We start from the raw sequence: 22,935 nt of genomic DNA, 5'->3' as shown, positions 1-22,935 counted from the left end.
TTGCTGTACTCATTCATTACAGCTGCAGTGCTGGTTGTAGAGCGAGTGGAAGTAGTGGGAACACTTTGCTGTACTCATTCATTACAGCTGCAGTGCTGGTTGTAGAGCGAGTGGAAGTAGTGGAAACACTTTGCTGTACTCATTCATTACAGCTGCAGTGCTGGTTGTAGAGCGAGTGGAAGTAGTGGAAACACTTTGCTGTACTCATTCATTACAGCTGCAGTGCTGGTTGTAGAGCGAGTGGAAGTAGTGGAAACACTTTGCTGTACTCATTCATTACAGCTGCAGTGCTGGTTGTAGAGCGAGTGGAAGTAGTGGAAACACTTTGCTGTACTCATTCATTACAGCTGCAGTGCTGGTTGTAGAGCGAGTGGAAGTAGTGGAAACACTTTGCTGTAGTCATTCATTACAGCTGCAGTGCGCAGTGCTGGTTGTAGAGCGAGTGGAAGTAGTGGGAACACTTTGCTGTACTCATTCATTACAGCTGCAGTGCTGGTTGTAGAGCGAGTGGAAGTAGTGGGAACACTTTGCTGTACTCATTCATTACAGCTGCAGTGCGCAGTGCTGGTTGTAGAGCGAGTGGAAGTAGTGGGAACACTTTGCTGTACTCATTCATTACAGCTGCAGTGCTGGTTGTAGAGCGAGTGGAAGTAGTGGGAACACTTTGCTGTACTCATTCATTACAGCTGCAGTGCAGGTTGTAGAGCGAGTGGAAGTAGTGGGAACACTTTGCTGTACTCATTCATTACAGCTGCAGTGCTGGTTGTAGAGCGAGTGGAAGTAGTGGGAACACTTTGCTGTACTCATTCATTACAGCTGCAGTGCAGGTTGTAGAGCGAGTGGAAGTAGTGGGAACACTTTGCTGTACTCATTCATTACAGCTGCAGTGCTGGTTGTAGAGCGAGTGGAAGAAAGTGGGAACACTTTGCTGTACTCATTCATTACAGCTGCAGTGCAGGTTGTAGAGCGAGTGGAAGTAGTGGGAACACTTTGCTGTACTCATTCATTACAGCTGCAGTGCTGGTTGTAGAGCGAGTGGAAGTAGTGGGAACACTTTGCTGTACTCATTCATTACAGCTGCAGTGCTGGTTGTAGAGCGAGTGGAAGTGACCACTGCTTTCAATTCTATTTTTTGTTGAGATGGAGATGTGAATCCAACATATCAAGTATTGAATGATATTATTAATGTAAGACTCTCAGTGACTGATGAGTTGGTTTATTTATTTATTAACCACCACACATTCTCACCTCACATTCTTCTCTCCTGTCTCCCATGTATGTTTCTGGGTTCAGTTTTGGAGCTTATGCGGCAACGCCCTGACCCCTAAGCGAGGAGTTTTTGGCAAAACGGGAGATCTCCAAACCATCCTCTGTCTGGCCTGTGCCAGAGACGAGGTCACATATTCAGGTGCCTTGAATGGGGACATCTACGTCTGGAAAGGCATCAACCTGATCCGGACAGTTCAAGGAGCCCACGGGGTAAGTGTGTGTGGTAGCTGGTTCCAACCAGCCTTAGTTCTGCCTCACTTCCTGGTGGCGTCTCTTGTTTATGCGTCAGTAGTGGGCTGTAGCTTAGGGAATGCTAAGCAGCAGGCTCTCTCAGATCAAGAGAAGTCATGCTCTGCGGCTCATGCTCAGGCTGGTTCATTCCCCCACAGCCAGCCCCCACACATCTGCCACAGACCTGCATTCACATTCAGACACAAAACTCACTCAATCACACTGCCTGCCTGCCTACACCCACCTTAGTGCTACCAGTGGATGATTAAACAGGTCATCATCCATGTTCAACTCACACACCTGCGACTGAACAACTCCTCCATTCATAGAGCTTTGTTTATTTCAACTGATGAAAGCATACAAAGGGACATGTTTAGCAAGGTGACGGTGTGCCATGTAGTCCCTGTGGCTCTCTTTTATTTTGCTCAGTGGAAAGGATCAGCAGTTTACTACTTGGGATTAAATTATATCTGTGAGCTCAACAGCTGAATGCAGGGTTGGTCGGGTGGGGGAGGGGACTCTACTGTGGTCCATGTCTGTGCTTTGCACTCCAAAGAGACTTCTGGCTGGCTCAACCACAGGAATCCTTCCCGCCAATCACTGTGTTCCACAGCAGGCGGCTCCCGGTGCCTGCCAATAAAAAAAGATATGAGGGAAAAAAAACAATGGTTCAAACGCTTTATGTAATACACCACTGTGTTATCTCTTCACGCAGCAGCAACGGTATAATTGTGAAAGCCTTGTTAGACATGTGTCTGCTGCAGAAGAGCTGTTGCTAGTTGCTGTACCGCAAGTCTGTCTAGCTCATTTATTGTGTACATCCCCACTGACAGACTGTCATTTCCTCCAGTCAGGGATTTTCAGCATGAATGCCTGTGAGGAGGGCTTTGCCACCGGGGGCCGGGACGGCTGTGTCCGGCTATGGGATCTCAACTTCAAACCAATTACTGTCATCGATCTCAGGGAAACAGACCAGGGATATAAAGGTGACATACAACTCCCCCCTCTTCTCATCTTCTTTTCCCACACAGAGCCAGTCCACGGGCTGTCAATGTGCACTGAGTGGATAAATGAACCAGGGTGTTCTTCTCATGTTGTTCTTTAGTACAGGCCTTTTGTATACCGCTAGACTCTTTTCTATTACATCTAGAGGATGTATTCTAGGTCACTAATAGTTTTTTCCTTTCTTCTTTCTTTCATTTGATTTGTGGTCTTGGGCCTAACAGTAGCTAGAGGTGAAAATAGCAGAGGTGGGTAACAGTGCGCAGGGCACTGGACAATCAGAGTACTACCCCTGTCCTTATGTGCATAGAAGTCCCTGTATTATATTGTTCCATTCCCCTTGTTGGTTTTTCAGCCCAAAGTGTTGCCTACATATTTACTGTATGTGCGTATATTAATATGTATACATGTATGAATATATGTATACATTCATTGCTTCTTACATTTACTTACCAAAGAGACAGCAAACTATACTGTCTCCATAACAATCACCATATTGTGTAGTCCTCTTGTATTCCTTCTATGTCTTGTTCTGTTTGTTAAGGCTATTCTGTGTGTGGGTGTCTGTCTGCGTGTTTTTATCCATTTAACTGTTTGTGCATGCATGTGTGTGTTGACAGGGTTGTCAGTGCGCAGCGTGTGTTGGCGGGGGGATCATATCTTAGTGGGCACCCAGGACAGTGAGATATTTGAGGTGGTGGTCCACGATCGCACCAAGCCCTTCCTCATCATGCAGGGTCACTGTGAGGGAGAGCTGTGGGCGCTGGCTGTGCACCCCACCAAGCCCCTGGCCATGACCGGCAGTGATGATCGCTCTGTCAGGTGGGTGACCAAGCACAACCACTGTCAAACTTCAGGACTAGTCTATGCTTATTATATCCACAGTGTCCCTTACACAATTGCAGTCACTGTCACGTTTGTTATAATAATGGTCGGACCAAGGCGCAGCGTGCGTAGAGTTCCACATGTTTTAATCAAAGAAACTCACCAAAACAAATACAGAAACCAAACAAACCGTGACGTGAGTGTAAACAGGCACTACACAAAAGCAAAATCCCACAAAGCACAATGGGGAAATGGCTGTCTAAATATGATCGCCAATCAGAGACAACGATAAACAGCTGCCTCTGATTGGGAACCATACCAGGCCAACATAGATATATATAATCACCTAGATAACCTATCCTAGTCACACCCCGACCTAACCAAAATAGAGAATAAAAAGCTCTCTATGGTCAGGGCGTGACAGTCACTGAAATTATCTGGTATATCCAAAGAATTGTTTACATATAGGTACACACATTCACTTCAGGTACTTATATGGTTCATGAGGGAATTGGACCCACGTGATTGCTAACAAAGTTGTCTCTCCCTTTGTCTCTCCCTCTGTCTCTCCCTCTGTCTCTCCCTCTGTCTCTCCCTCTGTGTCTCTGTCTCTCTCTCTGTCTCTCCCTCTCTCTCTCCCTCTGCCTCTGTCTCTCCCTTTGTCTATCCCTCTCCCTCTGTCTTTGTTTCTCCCTTTGTCTCTCTCTGTCTCTCTCTCCCTCTGTGTCTCTGTCTCTCCCTCTTTGTCTCTGTCTCTCCCTCTGTCTCTGTCTCTCCCTCTGTCTATCCCTCTCTCTCTCCCCCTCCCTCTCTCCCTCTCTCTCCCTCTGTCTATCCCTCTCTCTCTCCCCCTCCCTCTCTCCCTCTGTCTCTCCCTCTGTGTCTCCCTCTGTGTCTCCCTCTGTCTCTGTCTCCCCCTCTGTAGAATATGGAGCCTTATAGATCATGCGCTAATAGCTCGCTGTAATATGGAGGAGCCTATTCGCTGTGCAGCTGTGAGCACAGACGGCATTCACCTGGCGCTGGGCATGAAGGACGGCTCCTTTACTGTCCTACGGGTCAGGTGAGTATAGGGCAGAAGTCAAATGGCACTTCTAGTTCTTTCTGATTATCTTGGTATATGAACTTCATGTTAACTTCCTATTTTGTTTGCAATTCCATTACTCATTAACAATATGCCAGTTAGTGAATGCATGGATATTCAATTTAATTCAAGGAGGGTTATTTAAAGAATGTATTGGATGACAGTAACGCTCTCCCACTCCACAGAGACATGACAGAGGTGGTCCACATCAAGGACAGGAAGGAGGCCATCCATGAGCTGAAGTACTCTCCTGATGGAGCTCACCTGGCTGTGGGCTCCAATGATAACTCTGTGGACATCTACAGCGTGGTGCAGAGGTACAAGAAGGTGGGAGAGTGCATTGGCTCCACTAGCTTCATCACACACATGGACTGGTCCACAGACAGCAAGTATCTGCAGACCAATGACGGCAACGGAAAGAGGCTCTTCTACAGGATGCCAAGTAAGTCTGTCAATGACACGTCTCGACATGTAGATAAATGACACTGTGAAGAGTCTTGCTGTCTATGGGAAGGAAGTCAGGATTTCTCTTGTGTCATTACCTCACCGTTATTAATGATATTTTGGTGCTATGTGTGTCATGAACTTTATGCTTTGTTGTGACAACAGTGACGTATGGCCATGAGACAAGATGTCATGATGACTAATGTGCTGCTCATTTCATGTTTTAGTTGCACATGATGTAGTTATTATTGTCTTTCTACTCAGGCGGTAAAGAGGTCACCAACAGGGAAGAGTTGAAGCTGGTGCAGTGGTCCTCATGGACGTGTGTGTTGGGCCCAGAGGTCAACGGAATATGGCCCAAATACTCAGAGATCAATGACATCAACTCTGTTGACGCCAACTTTAATAATCAAGTTTTAGTAACAGCAGATGATTATGGATTAGTGAAGCTCTTACGGTACCCGTGTGTAAGAAAAGGTGAGGATTTCCATTGGTTCCTTTGTCCGGAGATGTGATGTTGTCAATCAATTCATTCATGTGATGTTTATGCATTTACAAATTAACGAAAAAAACACTCTTCTCTCTATCCCAGGGGCAAAGTTTAAAAAGTATTTAGGTCACTCTGCCCATATAACCAATGCCAGGTGGTCACATGACTACCAGTGGGTGATAACTATTGGTGGAGCTGACCACTCAGTGTTCCAGTGGAAGTTTGTTTCAGACAGAAAGTCGAAGGAAGCTCTTCACATAGCACCTCAAGGTACATGACTGTCCTATTTCGATGACTGCCCCATTCTAGTCTACCCCAATGTGAATATGACTCTGAAGTGCAGACAAGTCTAGTAGACTCCGTGACCCTTCCCCTTGAATGATGTTCTTTATCCCAGCTAAAAGCTTTCTACACTCGGTCATAGATCCACAAGTATACATTTGAAGTGATACTAGCTGGAAGAGAACGTTTGTGTTTGTATTCAGCTCCTACAACCTTGTCCTCATTTGTAAGTCATGTTTCTCAACTAAATGGTCTTAGACAGAGCTGTGCTGCGCTTTGTGAAATTAAACCACATACTAACTGCCATTCCATTTAATTTTCCTAATGGACCCAGCAAGTCAAAGCCTAACGGTGCCAGGGGTACTCAGTTCCTGGTCTTGGCACGGCCAACCGAGTTTCACTGCATCAGTATTTCTATGTCTCAGTCTGAGTAATAGGACTGTGGAACGAACGGGGCAAGCAGTCCACCACTTAAGACTTTTCAAAGGCTTGCTTGATGAATATGAGCTGTCATCTTCATCCTTCTGTGATGTTGGTCTTGGCTGAAATGGGACTCAATACTGGTTGTCTACTAGTTCTGGATTAGTGTGTTTAACCTTATTAAACAAACTGTTGTGGGAGCATCTGGGTGGTAGAATAGATCTGATGAAGTCGTCTTCTTCTCTCCTGCAGAGACGTTGTGCGACTCCAACAGTGAGGAGTCGGACTCGGACCAGTCAGACGTGCCTGAGATGGACTCGGAGATCGAGCAGGAGACACAGCTCACATATCGGCGGCAGGTTAGCGACACAACACCTGCTCTCCTCTTTGAAAATGACACATTATGTACGTTGCATATGAAAAACAAACAATATTAGATTGAGTAAAAACCTTAACAGATGTCAGAGAGTTAAATGCTTTATATTGTATTTCCATGTCCAGGTTTACAAAGAAGATCTACCTCAGCTCAAAGAGCAGTCCAAGGAGAAGCACCGTGCGATGGCCATGAAGAAAAGAGAGAGAACACCAGGGAGCGGGGTGAAGCTACACTTCATCCACGGGTTAGGAGACCTCAGGCAGCACCACATACCACCGCCAAACATAACACAAACAAATCATAACCTGTGTAAAATGTTCTCACGCCAAGCAAACCCGGAAAAGCACACACAATAATTCAACATCTGTATAGTCTTTATCTAACCATCTTTTCTACCAACAAAACCCCACAGCCAAAAGGTGAACGCTGTGTTGTTCCTCATTGTTTCCTGTGTTGTGGTGCTCCAGCTACAGAGGCTTCGACTGCAGGAGCAACCTGTTCTACACCCAGACAGGGGAGATAGTGTACCACGTGGCGGCCGTGGGGGTGGTGTACAACCGACAGCAGAACACCCAGCGCTTCTACATGGGCCATGACGACGACATCCTGTGCCTGGCCATACACCCCCTCAAGGACTTTGTAGCAACAGGCCAGGTAGGTAGCACTGCTAACAATTAAATATATACACTATCGTTAAAAAGTTTGGGGTCACTTAGAAATGTCCTTATTTTTTTAATGAAAAGCACATTTTTTTGTCCATTAAAATAACATGAAATTGATCAGAAATACAGTGTAGACATTGTTAAAATGTTGTAAATTACTATTGTAGCTGGAAACGTCAGATATTTTTATGGAATATTTACATAGGTGTACAGAGGCCCATTATCAGCAACCATCACTCCTGTGTTCCAATGGCATGTTGTGTTAGCTAATCCAAGTTCATCATTTTAAAAGGCTAATTGATCATTAGAAAACACTTTTGCAATTATGTTAGCACAGATGAAAACTGTGGTTCTGATTAAAGAAGCAATAAAACTGGCCTTCTTTAGACAAGTTGAGTATCTTGAGCATCATCATTTGTGTGTTCGATTACAGGCTCAAAATGGCCAGAAACAAAGAACTGTCTTCTGAAACTCATCAGTCTATTCTTGTTCTTAGAGATGAAGGCTATTCCATGCAAGAAATTGCAAAGAAACTGAAGATCTCGTACAACGCTGTGTACTACTCCCTTCACAGAACAGTGCAAACGGTCTCTAACCAGAATAGAAAGTGGGAGGCCCCGGTGCACAACTGATCAAGAGGACATGTACATTAGAGTGTCTAGATTGTGAAACAGACACCTCACAAGTCCTCAACTGGCAGCTTTATTAAATAGTACCCGCAAAACACCAGTCTCAACGTCAACAGTGAAGAGGCGACTCCGGGATGCTGGCCTTCTAGGCAGAGTTCCTCTGTCCAGTGTCTGTGTTCTTTTGCCCATCATAATATTTTATTTTTATTGGCCAGTCGGAGATATGGCTTTTTCTTTGCAACTCTGCCTAGAAGGCCAGCATCCCGGAGTCGCCTCTTCACTGTTGATGTTGAGAATGGTGTTTTGCGGGTACTATTTAATGAAGCTGCCAGTTGAGGACTTGTGAGGCATCTGTTTCTCAAACTAGACACTCTAATGTATTTGTCTTGCTCATTTGTGCACCGTGGCCTCCCACTCCTTTTTCTATTCTGGTTAGAGACAGTTTGTGATGCTCTGTGAAGGGAGTAGTACACAGCGTTGTACAAGATTTTCAGTTTCTTTGCAATTTCTCGCATGGAATAGCGTTCATTTCTCAGAACACGAATAGACTGACGAGTTTCAGAAGAAAGTACTTTGTTTCTGGCCATTTTGAGCCTGAAATCGAACCTACAAATGCTGATGCTCCAGATACTGAACTCGTCTAAAGAAGGCCAGTTTTATTGCTTCTTTAGTCAGAACAACAGTTTTCAGCTGTGCTGACATAATTGCAAAAAGGTTTTCTAATGATCAATTAGCCTTTTAAAATGATAAACTTGGATTAGCTAACACAACGTGCCATTGGAACACAGGAGGGATGGTTGCTGATAATGGGCCTCTGTACGCCTATGTAGATATTCCATAAAAAATCTGACGTTTTCAGCTACAATAGTAATTTACAACATTAACAATTTCTGAACTGTATTTCTGATCAATTTGACCCCATACTTTTGAACGGTAGTGTAGTGTGTGTGTATATTGTATATACTTTTTTCCCCTTTTAGGTGGAAGATTACATTTTGTTATATATATTCAGAGACTGGGATAGAGTAGCTAGGGCCTAAAGTGTATAGAGGCTGACCTCTAAAGATGCCTTTGGGAGCTGGAGGGTCTTCTGTATATGCTTATGGTGCAAAGTAACTAAAGATAATGTCCTACTGCTAACACTGACCTGGAACTGTTGCATTGCCCTGTGTGGGTGTGTAAGTTGCTGTGGATGCATGGAAGCTAATTGTTTCTTCTGTCTGTCCAGGTGGGGCGAGACTCTTCCATCCATATATGGGACACAGAGATGCTGAAACCCATGTCTGTGTTGAAAGGATTCCACCAGCTGGGAGTGTGTGCCCTAGACTTCTCAGGTAGTACACCAGGGCTGTTTACAGATGCTTTCCATACACTCTCCAGATAGTGTAACACATTGAACACAACAACTCATAATTGCTTTAACCTAGCCTGACATTCTCAGTCAGCCATGGAGAAAAATAACTCTTCCTTCACACAGGAAATGGGCGAGTTGAAATGTGTTCCAATTTAGAAGCATGGCGCTGAACAACCCTTTTATGGAGATAGTCTGTGTACTGTGGCAGGCTGGCAGCATCAAGGCAAAGGCTCTCATCTCTCTCCTGATAATTGGCCACAGACAGAGGCGTAGCTGCCATTACCTGCCATGGATCAAACCTATACCAGGCTAGTTTATTGTTCCTCACAAAACAAGAGTAAATAGAGAGGCTCTCTGTGTGAACTTTGAATTGATTGAGGTTGTGTTTTGTTGTTCTTCCTCAGCGGATGGCAAGCGACTGGCCTCGGTCGGGCTGGATGACAACCACACCATTGTCCTTTGGGACTGGAGGAAGGGGGAGAAGCTCTCAGCCATCAGGTTAGTACAGTACAGTAGCTGTTATGGCATCTCAGATGATCCATTCAGATCTCAGCAGTCTCCTCAATAGGCAGACTAGAGACATCAAAAGTCAAGATAAGTCCTAAGGGTTGACATTCTTCAGGAACGCTCCACTTACTGATGAAAAACAAGACTAGAAAATGTTTCTCAGTGAGTTAGCTCATGATATATATACAGTAACAGTCAAATGTTTGGACACACCGACTCATTCAAGGGTTTTTGTTTATTTTGACTATTTTCTACATTGTAGAATAATAGTGAAAATATCAAAATTATAAAATAGCACATGGAATCATGAGGTAACCAACAAAGTGTTAAACAAATCAAAATATATTTTAGATTTTAGATTATTCAAAGTAGCCACCCTTTGCCTTGATGGCAGCTTTGCAGACTTTTGGCATTCTCTCAACGAGCTTCACCTGGAATGCTTTTCCAACCATCTTAAAGGAGTTCCCACATATTCTGAGCACTTGCTGGCTGCTTTTCCTTCACTCTGCGGTCCAACTCATCCCAAACCAACTCAAATGGGTTGAAGTCGGGTGATTGTGGAGGCCAGGTCATCTGATGCTGCACTCCATCACTCTCTTTCTTGGTCAAATAGTCTGGAGGTGTATTGGGTCATTGTATTGTTGAAAACAAATTATAGTCTCACTAAGCGCAAACCAGATGGGATGGTGTATCGCTGCAAAATGCTGCATTAGCCATGCTGGGTAAGTGTGCCTTGAATTCTAAATAAATCACTGACAGTGTCACCAGCAAAACACCCCCACACCATCACACCTCCTCCTCCATGCTTCACGGCGGGAACCACACATGTGGAGATCATCCGTTCACCTACTCTGCGTCTCACAAAGACATGGCGGTTGGAACCAAAAATCAAACATTTGGACTCATCAGACCAAAGAACAGATTTCCACTGGTCTAATGTCCATTGCTCGAGTTTCTTGGCCGAAGCAAGTCTCTTCTTATTATTTGTGTCCTTTAGTAGTGGTTTATTTGCAGCAATTCAACCATGAAGGCCTGATTCACGCAGTCTCCTCTGAACAGTTGATGTTGAGATGTGTCTGTTACTTGAACTCTGAGGCGTTTATTTGGGCTGTAGTTTCTGAGGCTGGTAACTCTAATGAACTTATCCTCTGCAGCAGAGGTAACTCTGGGTCTTCCATTCCTGCGGCGGTCCTCATGAGAGCCAGTTTCATCATAGCGCTCAATGGTTTTTGCGACTGCACTTGAAGAAACGTTCAAAGTTCTTGAAATTTTCCAAATCGACTGACATTCATGTCTTAAAGTAATGATGGACTGTTTCTTTTTGCTTATTTGAGCTGTTCTTGCCATAACATGGACTTTGTCTTTTACCAAATAGGGCTATATTCTGTATACCACCCCTACCTTGTCACAACACAACTGATTGGCTCAAATGCATTAAGAAGGAAAGAAATTCCACAAATTAACTTTTAAGAAGGCACACCTGTTAATTGAAATGCATTCCAGGTGACTACCTCATGAAGCTGGTTGAGAGAATGCCAAGAGTGTGCAGAGCTGTCATCAAGGCAAAGGGTGGCTACTTTGAAGTATCCCAAATATAAAATATATTTTGATTTGTTTAAACGTTTTTGATTACTAAGTGATTCCACATGTGTTATTTCATAGTTTTGATGTCTTCACTATTCTACAATGTAGAAAATAGTAAAAATGAAGAAAAACCCTTGAACGAGTTGGTGTGTCCAAACGTTTGACTGTTACTGTAGAGTGACCTAATAATACTAGTTTTGGTCCAGATTCAGTTTGGTATTATTCAAGTAAATGAGAGGTCTTTGTCCACAAGCTATGATCCGGTCAGTAGTTCCTGCAGCATAAAACAGTTATCCACCCCCACAATGATTCACAAAGATACATGTCCAGTCATGCAATGTCCAGCATCACAACCATCCCTTGGCCATTGTACAAGCTCCGGAGCCAAGAGAATAACAACAAGTACTTCATTGCTCCTGATCAAAACATTCCCTTTAATTCCCTAGACAGCTTGAGCACCTCCACTTTAAATGTGGACATTTATATATGAGGGCAACATTGATATAGTTCTCGTGAAGAGAGGAGGGAGGGGAACCACCCTGAAGACTCTTAAAGCGGTTCCTTTCTGAATAGAGAACACTTGGCCCTGCCAACTCACAGCTGAATGATTAAGTGTATGTCTGGTGCAGATCTCTGGTCCATCCATCTCAACCTGGGTTTAGGCTACATTCACTGTGAGTATAATCTCAAATGAAAAGTGGCCATTTAAAAAAATAAAATTATGTAAAATCTAATGGCAATTCAAACTAGCAAATATCCAGGAATTCAAATATGGTTGTCTAGTATCTATATAGACACTCTGATTTCCCCCAATGCTGGTCTTATTTCTCTATGGCTTTGCACTTGATATTCATAGCGGTAAAATAGTCCTTTGGAATTCCATCAGGCTAGTTAGAGCAGTGGAGGCTTGCTCATGTCCTGCCTGCGTGCTGTAGCTGTTGTGTACTGTGCTCCCGTGGCAGCTCAGAGACAGCTTGGAGCTGCACTAATCTCCTTTGCAGTCCCTGGTGGGCAGTGCAGTGAGGCGGGCAGAGGGAAATGGGGCCTGACAGAGCCTGCCTTGTGCACTGCACTGCCTAGTCCTCAGCTGGGAGAGGAGCATGGTGAGGCAGAGATAGGGAGAGGGGGCAGGAGAGAAAGATGGAGATGAGCGGGGGAGGAAGAAAGATGAGCGGGGGAGGAAACCGATAGGAGACGGGGAGGGAAAATAGTGGGAGAGGGGGAGAGGGATGGAAGTGAGAGAAGGAATGTGAGAAAGCTTGAAAGGGATAGAGAGATGAAGTAGGTATCAGTTCTGCTCTGGCCTCAGTGAGCTCCATATAGTGATGCAGCAGCACAAAGGCCAGTAATTAGGGACCCAGCCCAGAGTGCACTACGCTCCATTGGATCAGACAGGAAAGGCCAGTGATTAGGGACCCGGCCCAGTGTGCACTACACTCCATTGGATTAGACAGGAAAGGCCGGTGATTAGGGACCCAGCCCAGTGTGCACTACGCTCCATTGGATCAGACCGGAAAGGCCAGTGATTAGGGACCCAGCCCAGTGTGCACTACGCTCCATTGGATCAGACAGGAAAGGCCAGTGATTAGGGACCCAGCCCAGTGTGCACTACGCTCCATTGGATCAGACCGGAAAGGCCAGTGATTAGGGACCCAGCCCAGTGTGCACTACGCTCCATTGGATCAGACAGGAAAGGCCAGTGATTAGGGACCCAGCCCAGTGTGCACTACGCTCCATTGGATCAGACAGGAAAGGCCACTGATCCTTATTGGTCATATGGGAGGGAGGCAGCCAAACTGTGCAGACGCTTTGGGTGTAATATGATTCCCTGTACACTAACTGTCTTCTAAGTTTATTCCACTTCTATTTCAGATCCATGTATTTTTGTGCAATGGAATTAATGCAATGTTTTCAATAATTTTTTAGGGGAAGCAAGGATAAGATTTTTGTCATAAAAATGAATCCATACTGTTCAGACAAGCTCATCACAGCAGGGGTAAAGCATATGAAGTTCTGGCATAAAGCAGGTAAGAGACCGCAAAGTTAAACAAAAGTTGACTCAGCAATGTCTCAAAGAATGATGTGATGTGTTGTCATGTGAGTTAATGACACAACCTCTCTTTCAGGTGGTGGTCTGATCGGGCGTAAGGGCAATATGGGGAAGACCGAGACAATGATGTGTGCTGTGTATGGCTGGACAGAGGAGATGGTGTTCTCAGGGACGTGCACAGGAGACATCTGTATCTGGAGAGACATGTTCCTGGTAAAGACAGTCAAAGCCCATGATGGCCCAGTCTTCAGTATGCACGCCCTGGAGAAGGTACTGGAAGGGAAAGGAAGGGGTTTAAACACTGGCCATTTGAAATGTGAAATAGAGATGACACCTCACTCTCTGTCTCTGTGTCTCTCTTTCTTTCTTCCCCTCTCGCTGTTTCTCTCTTTGTTTTTGCCATTACTATTCTGATGGTGTAGTATTGTCAATGAATAGAGTAGGATTGTATTCTTTCAGATGTCAGTGTTATACAATGATGCTATGTGAGTGATTAAAGAAGAGATATTCTAATCTATCTCCTGTTCTCTCATTATGTCCCACTCTGTAGGGATTTGTGACAGGAGGGAAGGACGGCATAGTGGCTCTGTGGGATGACACCTTTGAGAGATGCCTCAAGACGTACGCCATCAAGAGAGCAGTCCTCGCTCCAGGCTCCAAAGGTAAAAGGTCACCCTGTCACTGCCGTGAAGCCAATCACGTTACATACTGGGCTCATAGCTCCAACGCCAAAGGAATCATTCAGTGGAAATCCATTTAAACACTCAATCCATTTAGCTTTAATGAAGATTGCTTCCTCTGCCCCTGGTTAAATGAAAGTCCTTATCCTATAATTCACTCTGTAGGGTTACTGTTGGAGGACAACCCTTCCATACGTGCCATATCACTTGGTCATGGTTATATACTGGTGGGTACAAAGAACGGAGAGATTCTGGAGGTGGATAAGAGTGGACCCATCACCTTGCTGGTCCAGGTGAGCGGATACAGAGTGTTACATACAGTGTCATTATAAAGTCAACAATCTGTCACAATGAACAGCACACACGACAGGCACCAGCTGTGCTTAACTGAGGCTGGCAGGGATGTGGCAGCCTGGTTTTTGTAGCTTGGTTAGGTGGGAGCCAATGAGGTGTCAGTAATGAAGGTGTCAGCTGGGGGCACATTATTTTGGGTTGAAGGTTGTACTGAGAGACTGGCAGTGAGGGGAACTGTCTCTTCACTGGAAACCATTGTAGAACTATGTTATACTGTACAGTACCTGGAGTAACGTTGCATAAACTGTTTATAATACTGATGAATGAGCCCTGCAGTCTTTTAATTTTGTAAATTAATTTTGCAAAGACAAGTGCTTCTACTATCTCCCCAGGCCTCATTTGACCCATAGGAAACCCAGAGCTAATGTTATTGATTTTCTTGTGAAATGCTCTAGAGCAAATGAGCATTTCTTATGGGTGAAGCCGAGCAACAGAAACATATGGAATGAGCTCTGAGGCTTCTGTCTGCCTGGCTCCTCCATTGATTTTCATTGTGCACTTAAGAATTCTCAGAACAAATATGTGGATGCGTGTTCGCAAAATGCTACACTGTGCTAGACATGTAGTCCGTGTATTTATTTTACATGGGTGCTATGTGTATCAAATATTTTATGTTAGAAGATATCAAATGTGGTTCCTAACCCCTCTCTGTCGTACCTTGATTAGATTGAATTGAGTTGCACTGAGTGAATGGTATTGTCTATTTGATGGGTCCACAGGGTCACATGGAGGGTGAGGTATGGGGCCTGGCCACTCATCCCCATCTCCCTCTCTGTGCCACTGTCAGCGATGACAAAACCCTGCGCATATGGGACCTGTCCCCCAGCCACTGTATGCTGGCTGTACGCAAGCTCAAGAAAGGTGAGTCACTCAAATAGAAAGGTCTATGCTACATTCATTCACTTCCTTTTTTCCCTTTCTGTGGTGCATTCTTATAGTCATTAGGTGCATTCTCTGAGGTACTAACTGACCTCCTCCATAGGAGGGCGCTGCTGCTGCTTCTCCCCTGAGGGCAAGGCCCTGGCAGTGGGCCTGAACGACGGAAGCTTCCTCATCGTCAACGCAGACACCCTGGAGGACCTAGTGTCCTTCCACCACCGCAAGGATATCATCTCAGACATACGCTTCTCACCAGGTCAGACATTGTCCTCCCTCCATCCCTCCCTCCACTCATCCCTCCAGCCCTACAAATTCCCTCCATATTCTTTCCTGAAGAAAGAAAGACAAAGTGTAAAAAATGACTTTTTCTTAAAAAGAAAGAGAAAAAGTACATGAGATATGGCCAGGTATTCATATTTTCCCCCTGCTGTGAGAAGAGGTATTGCTGCAGGCTTGACCCAAATACACTGATGTATGTAACAAGGCCAGGCAGGGAGAGACACAGTCTGTCTGAGTGGGAAGAGAGTAGTGGGGGAGGATAAAGTGAGAGCTAGAAACTAAACTCTCTATCTCATGGCCAGTTAACCTTAATCTGCAATGCTAAGGATCCAGTTCCCCAACACATAACTGATAGTGCTTCTAATTGCTTCTCTATACAATATAGACGTCTGCACTCGTATACACTGTTCAATGTGTTGGCAGATAGTAGTTTTATTATTCTAAAGAATTGTGACGGCCATATACATACTATAAATATGGAGTACTGTTTGTTGTCAGAGTTGATTTAATGTGTGTTGTTATCTTGGCTGCTGACCAGAAGGCCTGACAGACTTGTAACAACAGAAAAGGAAACCCTTTTGAAACATGGCTGCTGTGTTTACACAGGTGCAGGGAAGTACCTGGCGGTGGCGTCGGTTGACAGCTTTGTGGACATCTATAATGTGATGAGCAGCAAGAGGGTGGGGGTGTGCAAGGGGTCCCTCAACTACATCACCCATCTGGACTGGGACAAGAGAGGTAAACATGTTCGTCTAACAACTACACTGATTGTGGCAGTGACCTTTGCAGGTGACAGTTGACCTGGACCAATGCCATTGTATTTCAGGCTATTCTTATCGTTGGCTCATTCACAATGTGTGGACATCCATTTTAAACCTCTAGGTAAAGGAATAGTCGTTTTTGTTATTCCAAGTATGATAACTGAATGATAATGCTACTGGGTGGTTCCACCGATACAGTGCCTTTTGAGGTGTAAAATCTTTTGATTTCACCTCATTTGAGCTTTCTAACATAAAGAGCACATGTTCAACCTCGTAAAAAAAAACAAGTTTTTCCATCTGAAGAGGTTAAATAAAAAAAGGGCTATATTAAGTGCCTATCAAGTGCCAAATAAAGTAATGGGGTTGACCTTAGGAGGGTTGATGATTTAATCTTAAATCAGCTATAAATCCCCTCATGAGAGGAGGAATGGAAGCTTGTTGTGTGCAACAGGGAGTGGCAACTGAATGCAAGCGTCCCCAAAGAAATGTAATTGCTAAAATATTTCTAGCCTTTCTATCTATGGGTAACAGAGTTGAAGAGCAACGCTCGATCCGCTCAGTTTTCCAGCACAAAACACCACCCTTTGGGCAAAATGATGTTGAAACTACGTGGAAAACTGATTGGATTTGTGAAAAGCCTTAAGTACATTTCATTTTTTTTTTTTTACCCAACTTTGAACCTTAATCCGATGACATGGTGACATTTCATTTTTTGTTGATCTCATGTTGAATTCAAGTTAGTTGACAACTCAACCAAATGTAAATCAAAACTAGATGTTGAACTGAAGTCTGTGCCCAGGGGACAGATAATGGCCAGAAAGAGTAGATTCAGCTCACCTGCTATTACATTATGATTTGACTATTAGATGTTAAATATTTCTTTGGAAACATTTTTTTAAATGAATAGTTTCACCATATTAAAATGAGAGTTCCGTTCAAGTAATAGGGTTGATCTTAAAATGAGGGACAGACGAAAATGAATTACTAATCACATGAAATGAATAATCAGTTTAAGATAACAAAATAATGAGGGCTTTACAATGATGGTGAAAACTTGGAGACGTTTTTGGATAAAGTGGGTTTAAATCGTCCTAGAAGTGACACAGGGTTGGCGGAGGGACAAGTCAAAATGCTGAATTTTGGCACAGTAGCAAGCCTTTATTCATATAAAAATGTGATTGATTGAATTCTTGATGAGTGCAATTAATTTAATATAACAGGCTTTTAAAATGTTATATTTGTGCACAATTTCTACTTAAAATATCAAAGGGACGCAAAAGGCACTCATTTTGTGGAACGACCCTACTATAAACCACAAAAGGGTTAATTTAATATCAGATTCAGTCTTAACTGTGTTCTCTCATTCACAGGAAAACTACTGCAAGTGAACACTGGTGCTAAAGAACAGTTATTTTTCGAAGCTCCACGGGGAAAGAAGCAGACCATTCCTGCTACAGAGGTAAGCACAACACATCACATACACTGCTGCCTGCCATGGCCCATGGCGTTGTCGTGGCTATAGTGGGGCTGGCCTACTTTCCCCCCCGAGATGTCACAGGACAGCGTGGTAAGGGCACTCAAGCATTAACACAGCCCATTTTTCTCCAGCATCATTCTAATTCTGGCAATGGAAATGTGGATAGTGTTTTTAGGGCCTCTTTATACTGTGTGACATTCAGACACCTTTTGAGGCACGGGGGGTCAGGCTGGTGTCAAATCTCATAGGAACCACTGTTGTCCACCTCACCACCCTCCCACCCTTCATCTCCTCTCTCCTGGTCCTCTCCTTCAGGTAGAGAAGATAGACTGGAGCACATGGACCTGTGTTCTCGGGACGTCCTGTGAGGGGATCTGGCCTGTGGTCAGTGAGGTTACCGAGGTGACCACTGCCTGCCTTAGCAACAACAGAAACGTGCTAGCAACGGGGGATGATCTGGGATACGTCAAGCTATTCAGGTATCCTGTCAAGGTAAGGCACTTGTAATTAGCTATTCATGTCTTCTCATTGCCCTTACTAGAATGTAATACATTTACACTGTTATGTTAATGCTAATGTTAAAACAATGTTATTTTAACTTAATGTTACTTCTGCCCACAGGGAAAGTATGCAAAGTTCAAGCGCTATGTGGCCCATAGCACCCATGTGACTAACGTGCGGTGGACGCATGACGATGGTCTCCTGGTGACGGTTGGTGGGGGTGACACATGCCTCATGATCTGGACTCACGAGGCCGAGGGGCACAGGGAAGCCAGACATTGTGATAGTGAAGAGTCGGACATCGAGAGCGAGGATGATGGGGGTGAGAAATGCACACAAATACACACAAGTCATCATATAGTCACTTTCTACTGATATAGATAGCCTCCCTCTAATATTTTATTATGTTTAGCCTCTCATAGATGGTACAAAAGGCAGCATGTGTTCTGATCTAGTATCTTTATCTTTTCTGTCATTGGCCAGGTTATGACAGTGATGTGACGAGGGAGAATGAGATTAACTACACCATCAAGGCCTTATCCACCAACGTGCGACCCATGACTGGGGTCAAACCCCACTTGCAGCTGAAGGAGCCATCTGTGGACGAGAGGTAACAGTCCACAGGGCTGTGGAGAGACACCCCCGGGTTCAAATCTCTTTTTCATGTATTTTCCATTTGAGGCTTTCTTTATTGGGCACATGATGGACACAAAATATTTAAGACAATCAGTTTAAACTGAAACGAGGTGTAGTGAAAGCAAATCCAATTGGAATCTCATAATATGTCAAAGTGACACCAAAGGGTCCACCAACCTAATTTGTGTAAATCCAGATTCCCTCAATCACGTTTCTTTTTTTGCCTTTACGTAAATTCATACTGTCCCTTAGAGGATAACCTCACCTCTCTCTTCTTCTCTCTTCAATGGCTGTCCCTCTGTCTCTGTCTGTCCTGCTCTCCTCTTTCATTCTACTTGAAGGCAGGGGGTAGTCAGGTAAGAGACTTTACACAAGACATCCCCATTACTTTAGGGAAATGTACCTCTTGCTAGGCACAAATATCTCAAATCTCAATTGATAAAGCATGTTAATCTATGGTCTTTTACAGAAACTATGGTCCAAATAAGCCGTACAGAACGTCTTTACTTGGGTTTTGGAAATATTTGTCTGTTTCGTGAACTGTGTGGAAGAGTTTATAATAATAAGTATGTCTGCTTCACACTATGGCTTGACAACCCATGCAGCATCTGTGGGTGGCAGTTAGTGATTATCATAGAGATGCTAAAGGTGCTGGTTGTTATAGATACTCCGTGGCGCTGAATGGGGTGTATTTTATGTCCTCTGTGGCTGCCTTGTCAGTGTTGGGTTATGCTTCTGTGTCGGTGGGGCAGCTGTGAACGTTGTGCTGTCAGAACCCCTGTTCTCATGTTCCATTTGTCTTTGTTATTGCTGCCATGGAAGAGGGTCAAGGTAAGACACTTCTTCTGATTGAATATTTCAGACCCACATTTCACTTATTGAGCACTTATAGCTCAAGAAACGTCTTCTCCAAATACATGATTCATTAAGGTCTTGACTTGTATTTTGGATCTTTGACTTGAGAAAGATTGAGGGGTCGATGGGGTCATACACAGTAGCTCCTATTATTCTAGCTGTCTGTTTCAGACCTCCTGTTAGCAGGGCGCTGCCACAGCCTGAGAAGCTGCAGACCAACAATGTGGGCAAGAAGAAGCGGCCCATTGAGGTGAGACTGGTGTTACCTTAGGACAGACACACCCATTCAAATCCTATTTTATGGATGTTAGCTATTGATGCAACCTACATTAACCCACATATCTCATCAAATTCGATTTTAGCATTAGTATTTGTCATGCAGCAAATGGGTTGGTCATTGTTTTGGTAATGCAATAATTTAGAGTCAAGAACTGTGTTCTGCTTTGTCCACTCCAGACATCCTCTTCAGGGACCATAATTGAACCATAATCACATCTTGAGGAAGCACATGCTCCTGATGCGCTGCTGTACCTTCAAAAAGAAATTGGTCTCATCTCCCTCAGTTGTCATAGAGATGATTTTGATCCTGACCCTTTCATAACTCTTCTGCAGGACCTGGTGCTGGATCTGGTTTTTGGTTACCGGGGCAATGACTGCCGCAACAACGTCCACTACCTGAATGAGGGGACGGATATCATCTACCACACAGCTTCTGTCGGTATCGTCCTCAACTTAACCACAGGTGGGAGGGGTTGGAGTAGAGAAGGGATGAGCCGAGTTGTGTTCATCTGAAGAGGGTTTTTACAGTATTGTTGAATGAGCCTTAATGCTGTTCTTTGAAATCCTAAACATGTTGATTGTCCTTTACTGTTCTTACGAGGGATGTCAATTCACATATTTGTGTGTGTGTGTGCATGGCGTGTGCACGTGGTTGCGTGCGCGTGCCTGTGTGTATGTGTTTCCTTGCAGCCTGCCAAAGCTTCTATATAGAACATAGTGATGACATTCTGTGCCTGACTATCAATCAACACCCCAAATTCCCCAACGTGGTGGCAACTGGCCAAGTAGGTATGTTTGTGAGAGGTTGACCTCATGTTTTCTTCCCTATGTGCTGTAACTGTGTGTTCTACTGGGGGATTACTGTACCCCCCCCCCCCCCTTATCTGTGCTCTGATGAAACTTACCTGCATAGTTGCAAACTCCACACAGTTGAATAAAAGAGTAATTATCATGCATGCTTGCTGTGTGCCTAGCAATCCACAGAAACCTACCAAAAACACATGCTATGTAAACAGTCTCTAAAGAGTGAATCAAAAGCTGCATGTGGGAGGTCCTTGTACAATTCCCATGCACATGTTAGCTCTTTATGAGGAAAACTACTACAATACAGTATTCTGTCAATATTCTTATTAACACTTGGACTGTGTAAAATAGTGTTTTAGAGTTTTACTAGTGCCATTGATCTTCCTATTATTTAATGAATCTTTACATTTGTTCCATACAGGTGATACTGGCGATATGTCAGGTAAGAACTTCACCATTTCAATAGTTTTGGTTTGTGCCAGACAGCAGAGGATGTTGTTCTGACTGAGAGTGTTTTGGTGCACTAGTGGAAAAATATATATAATTTTGAAAAGATCCTTGATGATGTTTTCTTATGGTAGATTGAGAATAGCTTTCTCTTCTTCATAGATAATATTGATTGACAGCTTTCCAGTTCACCTTCTACTACATCCACAGTGTGTTATATTGGTAGACTGCGACCTAGTGGGTTAGATGGGAAGGGCAGGTGTGCATCTCACACAAACTTGCTTGATTGCTTCAGTTGCTTGTAGCCCTGTAGCTCTTGTTTGACCCCCACTTACATTGGTACTCATTTCAAGACAAGTTTTTTAATATGAATGTACCATTGATATTCAATATCCATTATAACTTATGTCATATGGTCCGACAAATGTAAAAACCTCATATTTAAAAGAAGTCACAGTCATTGAATTTCATCATTTGTGGATTTAGTTGGGGCCTAATGTTTCTGGACTCTTTTCATCCAGCATACATGAAGCTTGAATCTACACTGCTGTTGTTCCCTCCCTCAGCCACGTCGCCCTCCATCCATGTGTGGGATGCCATGAACAAGCAGACGCTGTCTGTGCTGCGCTGTTTCCACTCCCGGGGTGTCTGCTCAGTCAGCTTCAGTGCCACTGGGAAGCTGCTGCTCTCTGTGGGTCTGGACCCAGAACATACCATTACCATCTGGAAGTGGCAAGAAGGTAAATACCTCACACCAACTCATTACAGGTTTTTCACCTTATCACGGTGCACCTGTTAGTGCCCAGCTGCAATGAATACAGGGAGATAGGTCCCCTACAGAGCTTATATCAATGCACCATTATTTTCAAGGTGCCAAAGTGGCCAGCCGGTCAGGTCACACTCAACGGATCTTTGTGGCAGAGTTCCGTCCGGACTCGGACACCCAGTTTGTTTCTGTTGGGATAAAACATGTGAGGTTCTGGACGCTCGCGGGCCGGGCTCTGCTGTGCAAGAAGGGTGTGATGAGTTCCATAGAGGACGCCCGCATGCAGACCATGCTCTCTGTAGCATTTGGAGCTGTAAGTCCATTCCCCACTCTCTATGTTACTACCCAATCGGACAGTACAGTTACTACATTTGCAGTTTCCCTATGGAACATGTATACTTAGAATGTATTTGGCATTGTACTTATTGTTAAGATGTACTTATACTTTATTTTATGTATAATCTTATGAATGTTAACTTGAATTAATGTTGAAAACTTAAAAAAAAAATATTATCTACCTTTCATTTCAATGGTATGACAACAGTGTACAGATATGATACATGTTGTAATTATATGTATAAAGCCTATTGAATAGGGTTAACGATGCAATTTAATTGATTCTTATACTGATTGATTGTCTGTGCAATGCTCCTCTGCTCTTTTAGGTCACAAGATTAGTGCAGGTTTTTTTTTTTTTTCAGAATAACTTGACATTTACAGGTACCATTAGTGGGGATGTGTGTGTGTGGAAGGAGCACATTCTAGTGAGAGTAGTGGCTAAAGCCCACACAGGGCCTGTATTCACCATGTACACCACACTAAGAGATGGCCTCATCGTTACGGGTGGCAAGGAAAGACCGTAAGTATTGCTCCTCTCCTCACTGTACCAGCTACCACTGCTGTTAGTCATGTGAAATCAATGAACTGACTTGGATTAATTCATCAAAGTTTTCTACATAAACATATAGAGGACTGAGAGTATGAAACTTGAATGGAAACTCAGATTTC

General features: G+C 44.0%; 1 protein-coding gene across 2 annotated transcripts in view; it reads left to right on the top strand.

The window, feature by feature from the left end:
• eml5 (EMAP like 5) overlaps window positions 1-22,935 on the top strand; it is a 76,754-nt gene that overhangs the window by 48,978 nt on the left and 4,841 nt on the right. The window contains exons 5-35 of one of the 2 annotated variants that reach the window (XM_029688164.2): window positions 1,294-1,479; window positions 2,351-2,486; window positions 2,727-2,750; window positions 3,123-3,324; window positions 4,253-4,390; window positions 4,597-4,853; window positions 5,120-5,332; window positions 5,448-5,615; window positions 6,300-6,406; window positions 6,549-6,667; window positions 6,891-7,077; window positions 8,943-9,048; window positions 9,473-9,566; window positions 13,086-13,186; window positions 13,286-13,479; window positions 13,760-13,871; window positions 14,055-14,182; window positions 14,963-15,104; window positions 15,226-15,378; window positions 16,008-16,139; window positions 17,533-17,621; window positions 17,955-18,131; window positions 18,261-18,462; window positions 18,624-18,750; window positions 19,803-19,881; window positions 20,244-20,373; window positions 20,601-20,699; window positions 21,136-21,156; window positions 21,728-21,901; window positions 22,032-22,240; window positions 22,629-22,786. In XM_029688164.2, the coding sequence (XP_029544024.1) occupies window positions 1,294-1,479; window positions 2,351-2,486; window positions 2,727-2,750; window positions 3,123-3,324; window positions 4,253-4,390; window positions 4,597-4,853; window positions 5,120-5,332; window positions 5,448-5,615; window positions 6,300-6,406; window positions 6,549-6,667; window positions 6,891-7,077; window positions 8,943-9,048; window positions 9,473-9,566; window positions 13,086-13,186; window positions 13,286-13,479; window positions 13,760-13,871; window positions 14,055-14,182; window positions 14,963-15,104; window positions 15,226-15,378; window positions 16,008-16,139; window positions 17,533-17,621; window positions 17,955-18,131; window positions 18,261-18,462; window positions 18,624-18,750; window positions 19,803-19,881; window positions 20,244-20,373; window positions 20,601-20,699; window positions 21,136-21,156; window positions 21,728-21,901; window positions 22,032-22,240; window positions 22,629-22,786 (4,364 nt within the window). The remainder of the gene's footprint in view (window positions 1-1,293; window positions 1,480-2,350; window positions 2,487-2,726; window positions 2,751-3,122; window positions 3,325-4,252; window positions 4,391-4,596; window positions 4,854-5,119; window positions 5,333-5,447; window positions 5,616-6,299; window positions 6,407-6,548; window positions 6,668-6,890; window positions 7,078-8,942; window positions 9,049-9,472; window positions 9,567-13,085; window positions 13,187-13,285; window positions 13,480-13,759; window positions 13,872-14,054; window positions 14,183-14,962; window positions 15,105-15,225; window positions 15,379-16,007; window positions 16,140-17,532; window positions 17,622-17,954; window positions 18,132-18,260; window positions 18,463-18,623; window positions 18,751-19,802; window positions 19,882-20,243; window positions 20,374-20,600; window positions 20,700-21,135; window positions 21,157-21,727; window positions 21,902-22,031; window positions 22,241-22,628; window positions 22,787-22,935) is intronic. The other variant, XM_029688165.2, reaches the window with a different exon arrangement.

The sequence above is a fragment of the Oncorhynchus nerka genome, linkage group LG18, assembly GCF_034236695.1.
Source record: "Oncorhynchus nerka isolate Pitt River linkage group LG18, Oner_Uvic_2.0, whole genome shotgun sequence".
In the NCBI taxonomy this organism is placed as follows: domain Eukaryota; kingdom Metazoa; phylum Chordata; class Actinopteri; order Salmoniformes; family Salmonidae; genus Oncorhynchus; species Oncorhynchus nerka.
This window is presented reverse-complemented; position numbering and strand designations above follow the sequence as displayed.